Source organism: Chaetodon trifascialis, chromosome 11 (genome assembly GCF_039877785.1).
Source record: "Chaetodon trifascialis isolate fChaTrf1 chromosome 11, fChaTrf1.hap1, whole genome shotgun sequence".
NCBI classification, from domain to species: Eukaryota; Metazoa; Chordata; class Actinopteri; order Chaetodontiformes; family Chaetodontidae; genus Chaetodon; species Chaetodon trifascialis.
In genome coordinates, this window is record NC_092066.1 from 8,098,584 (window position 1) to 8,107,488 (window position 8,905).

Here is an 8,905-nt window from a genome sequence, read left to right on the forward strand (position 1 = left end):
TGAATGTATCATTCAATATTCAATAAAATGTAATAACTTGTCAGGATCCCCTTGAAGACAGGATGATATATATAAAGAGGTTAATCCTGTAAACAAGAAATTTATTCAGTCTTCATCAGAAAATGGATTTTTACTGAGTTATTGGAAAAGCAGATGTTCAGATTTAAATATTTTTCACTCTGTGGACCTTAAAAGCAAGCTGCAGGTGTTAGTTTTTAGGACTTTGTTTTCTTAAAATATGTGATTCTTGATCTTCTTTATTAATTTTTTACATGACATGAAGACAGTACTGCAGGTTCCTATGTAGAAAAACACTTTATTTACAATCCAACAAATGCAAAAAGGTATCAAACATCCAAATCCAAAACACTTACACATTGCATTGTTCCATTATAAAACCATTCCCAACTGATTTCTATGGTCCTTATGCTGACCTACTGGAGAAATGACATTTAGCAGCTTAAAAAAATAAGTAAGTTTAAAGGTACAATCAGACGTTTAGAGACTAAGGCCTGTAATGAAAAATGAGAAAAGAAAACTTAAATTCAACCTTCTTATCGTCTCATAACTCAAAATCCACATGAATTTCACTCCACGGTTGTCAAAAATATACGTAAATATGTATGTAAAACACAAATATTCAGCAGACAGCTGGGCCTAGTGTGAACCTGGGCATTAAATGCTCAGATAGCAAATAGTAATAAAAAAGCATCATCAGTCCAGTTAATCATTATGTAAACAAGTCCACTGGTGGCAGCAGCAGTTCAGGTAGTGTCATGCTGTACTGTAGGTGCAGACTGGGCCTGGTTAGCTGTGCATCTGTCCACATTATCAGGCCGTCTCACTGCTGGCAGACGGAGGGGAGTTGTTTTCTGTCTCGTGAAGATGCTCTGTCGATTTGAGGACATCGGGGTCCCTTGGACTGGCCATCATCTCCTCACTGTTGCAGTTAACAGGGGAGCAGACCTCTGGTGAGCGGTCCCCAGGCTTCTCAGGAGTGGCCTGCAGGGCGGCGGTGGAGAGCGGCAGGTTCATCATGTACAACATGTTGCCCAGGCGCCTGGACACCTGTGGAGGAATAACGAGTTGACCCATATTAGACCATAGATTGTACCTGAGGTCACACCTATCAACACAATACAACCAGTATAGTGGTCCAAACCAGTGGGATAAGCACAGCTGTAAATAATCAAATTAACTATGGCTGGATTGTATTTAGCTGCTTCAGTTTCAGTGTCCTGATATTGTGCATACTGGTTCTCTGTCACACAAATTAGTAACAATTGCAAAACAGCTGTTTTTCATACTATGACAAGTCAAAATGTTTGCTTGCAGAGTCTGCCCTCCCCACCTGTGAGCGGATCTTCAGAGCTGGTCCCAGCTTGAGCCCCAGTGTGTCCAGCAGATGCTCCTCTGACAGGAGGGGCAGTGTCTCCCCATCAATCATGTGGTCCTTGAAGGTCTGCAGAGTTGAATCACAATAACATTAGACACAACAGAGGCACAAGAAAACAATGACTGTTACGGAAAACTATAGGAACTAACCTGAGCATATTCTGAACACGTGGGTATGCTGTTGATGAAGTTGTAAACATCATTCACTGTCCACTTCCTGATGTCTTCGGACACTTCATCACCATTTAAGAAGAGATTGGGTGGACCTGGAAAAAATAATGATGTAAATCTTTTGTTGGTGCTCTAACACACACATTAAACTCATTTTCTAAAAGAATATAATCTATCTTTTGATTTTGTATCAAACCCACCAGGTGGAAGGAAACCATTTCCAGGGACTGGGAACATGTAAGGCATGCCTGTGAGCGCTCCACCAGCGGGCGGATACATGAATTTCTCCTGGAAAGCTGAACATTGGCTGGATAAGTCTTTATCATTGGTGCCGCTGTTGGCCGCATCTGTGCACCCATCTTGACTGTTCACGCAGGCTTTACGCAGGCCTGGCTCGCCCTCTTTGTAGTTCTTCCTGCTTCCTGTGGCGAGCTCAGAGTCTATCTTTGCTTGGTGAATCGTCTTGCTGGTGGCACACTCCTCGCTCATGTCCCCCTTCGCCTCCACCTCCTTCTCCTCCCCTGATGTGGCTCCCGGGCTCTGCTCTACACTTTTATCTTCGGTCTGGCCCTTCAGGTTGGCCACATGGCTCTCAGTGCTCTTGTGAGCGGTGGGCCTCCGCCCGGCTCTGCGCCCCCTCTCTCTGTGCAGCGTGTTGATTGGTGGGTAAGGGCTGGCTGACATGAGTATGCTGCTGGAGTGCAGTTCATCCAGGGTGGGACGATGGACGAAGACATCGTGGCTGTCTGGCATGCGCTGGCGGCCCCGGAAAGCCATGGGGTTGGAAGGGTATGACATGGGATTATCAATTCCCATGAGCCCCTTCTGGTGGGCGTTCTCGAGCTCCTTCTGATGCAGGATGGCGTTCATCTCCATTCTGAACAGGAGCACAGACAAATAGACACGTTTGCACAACAGTGATGGAGGAACCGCATGATCACACTTTGTTGCAGCAGAGTGGACTGAATAACGCCCCATAATGCATGAAATGTCTCAGCTTTCTTCAGCAAAATGTGATGCAGTGTGTAGGTGGGATGTTTGCACACACTACCTGGCTATATTTTGCTTGTGAATGAGCTCCTGTCGCCGGGCAACTGTTTCCATGGGCTCCGAGGGCAAGAAGCCATAGCCAGCTGAGAGACAGAAAGAGAGCGAGAGGCCGTTAATGCTCGTTCGCATTCCTCAAGACGAGCTGGGAATTCTCTCAGGCATGAACGTGCGTCAGGCCCTGCTCACCTGCTCCGGGGAAAGCTCGCCCAGGCAGGACATTGGCATGCGGAGGTAGAGGTGGACCCAGGTGAGGTCCCATGTGCATCTGTCTGGCATCGGATGGTACCATCTCGGTGGGGGGAACCAGCTCCCTGATGACAGAAAAGAACGGAAAATCAGTCATTTAGACATGATATTATGGGCTGATCATTTCTAGATAATTAGCTGTTTGCTTCTTTAATAACGGCTGTTTTTCGGGTATATTTTGGTCTCAATAAAAACATTTTCATCAGTGCATTAGTGGCCTTGTGTTCTTCAACTACTGTATGCACCTGTAACTGACAATTCTCAGGGGTGCCCTTTACCAGAGAGCTACTGTTTCAGTTTCAAGAGTAAATTCCAGTACAGACCTCTCCATGAAGCGAGGTTCGAACTGTGCTGGGACCCCCTGTAACCTCTGCTGCCCCTGGGCGAGGATCTGCGGAGCCATGGCCATCTGGTTCCTCATTATCATCTCTTGCCTCTGCCTCAGCTCTGCAGGAGAGGACACAGGTCAGTGGTAAGCCATAGCTTCAATATATCCAACAATACTTGAGACATGCACTGACTGTGAAGAGACTGCAGCAGGAACGAATCCACGAGAATCAATGCATGGCAGACAAGGTCACAAAGTTGGTTTGACCTGTTTGGTGGTGCCGATTGGGACTAAATTCCGACAATTTGGAGGATGTAAATTTTCAAAAGTTATACATTTGCATTTATGTACATTCACATAATTGTCTCAGCTCTGCAACTGTTCGTAAGTTTTGAAGGTTTGTGTATTTTTCCAGTTTTCTTGGGCTTTTATCTTGTTATATTTTTAATCTCCGCTGTGTTTTTATGTCTCACCTCCAGCCGACATGCCGTTGACCAGACGGTACCAGTGCTTCTCATCCAAAGCCCCCTGCTCTCCCAACGCTGTCATCTTCCTCAGCTGCTCCCGTGGGGTCATGACACTCACGACCTTTGACCTCTACCTGAATGCTGTTGGAGTTCAAGTTTAAAAAGAGGGTTCAAATCAAGAGCTGCATTTTTATAAACTGAAAAACATGACTGCTTTGACAAACCATTATAATATTGCATGATATGTAGTAGATTTGAAGCCTAAAATAGTAAAATGGAAAATAGAAAATTGAACTTGGATGACTGATTGATGAATACATTTTGTAATTTCTTATCATTGCCACTAGGGGGCAGCACAGCTCTAGACATTATACCACAGTCATTGAACTTGGTGCCACCATGTCATTTTTGCAAAATAAGAATTTGTAATCTCTCTCTCTCTAATCACAAACAAACACATTTTAGCACAAGAAACTGTCATCACATATATTAGAAAACGTCAACATATCTTAAGCTACAAATCAAGCTTAATTTTAATGTGAAAAACAGGGACTTGAAAAACTGCCAATATGGGATCCATGCACACATGCACGCACGTGCGCGCGAGTGCGCACACACACACACACACACACACACACACACACACACACACACACACACACACACACACGCAGACACTGGTCAAGTTCATTCTCCAACCTTTGATCCTCACTCTCACCTCTTACCTCCACCCTAGTATTAAGCATTAATCTTAAACCAACCTTAACGCTAGGCCTCACGTACTGTAAACCTAATCCTAAACTTAAATTTAACACCTAAATCCAAATCCTAACCTTAATTCTAACCCCTTAATATGTGAGGAGCAGCAGAAATTGTCCTTTTTTGCATGATTTTTCTAATCTCTCTGTGCTTGCATTTGGTCCTCGTAAGAGAGTAATGAAAGGACACACGTACAGTCACACACACACACACACACACACACACACACACACACACACACACACACACACACACACACACACACACACACACACACACACACACACCAAATGGCCACATTGTTCTTGGCTGAGCCGGCAGCTTGTGTGCACAATCACAACCGACTTAGGCACCTCCAATTAGCCTTCTACACTACAGAAATCCCATTACAAAATATGATACTGTAAACGACAGCGCAATAATCCAGTTCTGCTAATCCAGGTCCAGGGTGCAGCGTGCTTCTGAATAAATGAATCCGAATTGTCAGTGCGCTAAAGTTCGCCATCCACCTCATCACATAATATTAGTTCCTGTTGATCTTAATAGTATTTGACTGACATATTTGTCAGTGTGTGAGACATGTGCAAACTGTGCACATATACTGTACTTGCCCACATTTCTTCTTCGGTCCCCTCCCCCAGACAAATGCTGTCATAAGATTTGCCCCGAGGCCTTGTGCATTATCCACAGTCACTCAAGTTCCCTCTGAAGCCCATCTAATCTGAGGGTTGTAATCCTCCTATTAGTCGTGCAACAGTCTGGTAGCTACATCTGCTGACCTGCCTGCAGACCGCCCTGCTGGCCCATCCACCCCCCCCATCCCCACCCTACCAGGCCCCTGCTACCCCCTGGATCCTATTAGCTAAGTCCTGGCTATACAGCACTTTAAAGGGATGTGTTGGAGGTAATCCGCACGTTTAGAGTTTTACCCTCAGCAAACCTTGCCTGTAAGCATCCCGGACAATACACCCTAAGTGCTAAGCCTATTAGCCTCCATTAGCTCCCAGGATGTCCTAAAAACACCTTGGGGATAAATCTGGGGATGCAATCGGTTTATGTGGTGCTATGTGGCGCGAACACATGCACCCTGCCCACACCTACTTCTCCACCAATGTCACAACAACTAGCATCAGCAAATGAGCAGGAACGTATTTCAACATTTATGTCTCTCTAATTCCCAAGTGGGCACTGAGCCCTGAGCCTCGGGGCCTTGTGTAATATGTTAGCGCCTTCACGTTCTCTCAGCTGGGAATAATAGTTTACACTTTCATGTGTGATGCTGTAAACGTATTTCAAGATGGCTGGACTTTGTTAGTTAAAGTGGATGAACAATTTACATAAATATTAAATCTTGAAAGTAAAATAATCAAAGTATAAACAAAGCAATGCAAGTTTGATCCCTGAAGCCCAACACTGCATTGAGTAATCCTGTGTTCAGACAAAATACCACAAACTGTGACAGCCTGTCGCCTCAGGTAAAGAGGGGCCCGCGTTAGCACCAGATTGTGCCTCCCATGTATTAGCATTACATTCAAGTTGCCGAGCCTCCTGTTTCTCAAAAAGAATAAAATAAAAACATACACTGTCATCTTTGAAAAACTCTTATGAAGGTATTTTCAGAATCTCCAAAGACTCCTCACACCATCTGGATGAAAAAATATTCAGCCTATTGCACATTTTTAAACAGTTTCAAGTTTTTCCTGAAGACACTGCAGGTGAATAGAAGTCAAATTTCAAGCGATAAATATCGCTAGTTAATCACTATTTATGTTTAAATATGCATTATCTAATTAAATATGTGCTTATGTGTAGAAATTTCATGAGGAGAAATCTGAACATTCAATAAAGCCACATAAAAATTCTTTTAATTTAATAACATATTAGAGGCAAAGGGGTTCACAGAGGGCAATTTAGAGATCTCTTTTTATCACCACATAATCAGAAAATACTGTCAACATCCATGAAAAATACATTTTTGCCATGTTTTTAGGAATGAAATGTTATGATACATGAACAAGCTCCTCTGTAAAAACGTCCAGAGTATCGAGAGGGATAAAACTGGAAAGACTGGCGTATGTAAGTGCTGCTGAAGTGGAGATTTCTGGCTCGGGAGAGAGGAAAAAACTCATTTTGAGAACACGTCCTCTAAAGATATGTCTTATTTCATACATTTTTAGACAAAAACTAAGACAGTACAGGTTAAAAGGGCAAAATTTCTAATACATTTCACCATAAAACTTCCCCAGTTGATGACTCACATTAAGATAATTATTTTTTTGCATTCCAAGTTTCTGAAATGTTCTGTTTAAATATGCAAAAGAAGCATTATCTAATTAAATATGCACTAATTTGCATACATGTTACAACAGAAATCTGAGCCACAATCAACACTTAAATTTGTATTCAGGACACTTTCTTTCCACTCGTCTGAAAAAAGACTTGCTATGGAAGCAAAGTAGCCCAAAAACTCACATTTGACCAGAGCATAAAAAAATATCTCTCCTGTCACAAACGGCCACAAACGAGTTTTTGTAAAACACAAGAAAAACATTGATGCATTATTTTGTATGCAAATACAGAATATTGGTGGGAGCAAATATCAGTTTATACTAATGAGTCAAGCTGACTCGATTTAACTTTAATACGGCAAACATCGAGAGAAACCTGCCTTAGTGAGCTAACAAAGCAACATTCAGCACAACACGTGAATAACAAATCACCATTATGCTAGAACATATTAAGGTACCATGTTTATAAAAGATGGACTAAAAACAAGTAAAGAGTTTTAATGATGTTACTGATAATAAGAGTTTAATTGTGTGTCATATTGGATAAACTGATCAAGGACAAATGTCATTTCCAGCCATTATCTTTGTCTACAACTTGGGAATCTGGTCAGAAATCTTTTTCATTGTGCAACCGACGGAACATTTTTCCATCCATGCTGTTAAAAGAGTCTCATGTGATTCTGTAAATACCTCATTTGAACAAATACGACTGATGTTTTTGTTTCCGGAAAATCATTTGCTTCGCTCTGTGACTTCTTGTAATAATACATGAGAGGCACGAAGTGGGACCAGGCCTGTGGGAACTTGAGCCATTTGGAGAGAATCCTTTGTCAGGCCTGTTCGATCACAGCTAACGCTTTGATTAGGTTTTGTTTTAAGTCTCTTACGTGAAGTTGTCGGCCGTCACTCAACACATCAAACCTCGCACACACTTCTTTGGCAGCCACAGAATCTCACATGGGAATTTCAAGCGGCTTCAGCATGTGCGAGTGAAACTGTGATTACAGGTGAGCCTGAAAACTCTTGTCATATTTCCTTAACGAGCAGGGGCCACACCGCAGCTGCTAAATCCGGGGATTGGACTCCTTGGATTTGCTGTTGCCTGGTTAATCTCATTACAAGAATGAATTAAAGGGAAAAATTGCTGACGACTTAGATGGAGCCCTGAGGAGGTCATATCAGACAAGACAGAAGTATTGTCTAGTCCCTCTTAATCCTCCCTCACACAACAAACACATGCTAAAATCATGTATTGTCAGTTAGATTTTATGAGAGTCACAAGTGCAGAGTTGCAGGTAGCTTTGATTTAGGAATTACCCGTGGTGTCATAAGCTCATATGACCAAGTGTTGAAATTGAAAGGATAAATTTTATATGACTGAATATATAGAAAGACAAAGCTTAACGTCGACATAAATCAGCGCACATGATATGAACAACAGGCTAATTCGTTGCGCGTTTTAGCATTATTTTCATGTCATCACAGAATCTGGGCTAATTATTAGGTTAATTATACAGATTTCAAGGTTGTTCCTCTAATCGCATTGGCCTTTAGATTAATCACTTACTGAGGGATCAGCAGCCTTTTATACAGTTTACTGCTTACATTATGCATGACGAGGCTGAGCATTTGAAAGTTTTCCATTTTTATACAATTGCAATGTAAATATTCAGCTACGAGCGTGGATTTTAAGGCTGTTACTTTAACTTTTGATCACATACTGAGGTGTCAGATGTTCCCAAGAGTAACCAGTGTAAATGTGTCTCACAACAACTCTGAAATACAGCCTAAACAAATCAGTCACAGAGAGAACCACGGGACAAATGGAAGAGGGCAGTGGGAAATACTGAAAGAGGAAATCTTAATGGACTTACCTTCAAGTTCACTCCAGTGAGCAGAGCTTGGAACTGGTTTTGTCCCAATTCAGATAAAAGCACAAGTCAGAAATGTAAAGGAAAACGCTTTGGAGTGCTCACAGAACCTGCCTCTCTCTACTGTCCCTCTTTCACTTCCAACTAAACGGCCTCCCACTAATAACCAGCCAACTGCTGTGAGCGCAGCCTGCTGCCAGCTAACTGCCTTAACTAAAAAAGACCTTTTAAATACCGATTCATTTCATCTCCATTAGATGGCCTTATCTCCTGTGTTAAGCCCTCCCTGTCCTGACATCACTATGATCTCCCGTCCAACTGCTCGTCACA

The 8,905-nt window shown here is 42.5% G+C and overlaps 1 protein-coding gene across 1 annotated transcript; it reads right to left on the reverse strand.

The window, feature by feature from the left end:
• Positions 1 to 296: 296 nt before the first annotated feature.
• samd7 (sterile alpha motif domain containing 7) lies at positions 297 to 8,905 on the reverse strand. Its single transcript, XM_070974364.1, has 9 exons — positions 8,579 to 8,905; positions 3,664 to 3,798; positions 3,186 to 3,309; positions 2,803 to 2,927; positions 2,618 to 2,699; positions 1,767 to 2,443; positions 1,546 to 1,661; positions 1,352 to 1,462; positions 297 to 1,068 (listed from the first exon to the last, which is right to left on the reverse strand). Exons 2-9 carry the CDS (start codon positions 3,764 to 3,766, stop codon positions 832 to 834), a joined length of 1,575 nt encoding a protein of 524 aa, XP_070830465.1. The 5' UTR covers positions 3,767 to 3,798; positions 8,579 to 8,905; the 3' UTR covers positions 297 to 831.

Coding starts and splice junctions, on each gene's coding strand:
- samd7 (XM_070974364.1), bottom strand. CDS start 3,766: ATGACCCCACGGGAGCAGCTGAGGAAGATGACAGCGTTGGGAGAGCAG. Junction 3,310..3,663: donor CAACGGCATGTCGGCTGGAG/GTGAGACATAAA, acceptor CCTCTCCTGCAG/AGCTGAGGCAGAGGCAAGAG. Junction 2,928..3,185: donor GAACCTCGCTTCATGGAGAG/GTCTGTACTGGA, acceptor TTCTGTCATCAG/GGAGCTGGTTCCCCCCACCG.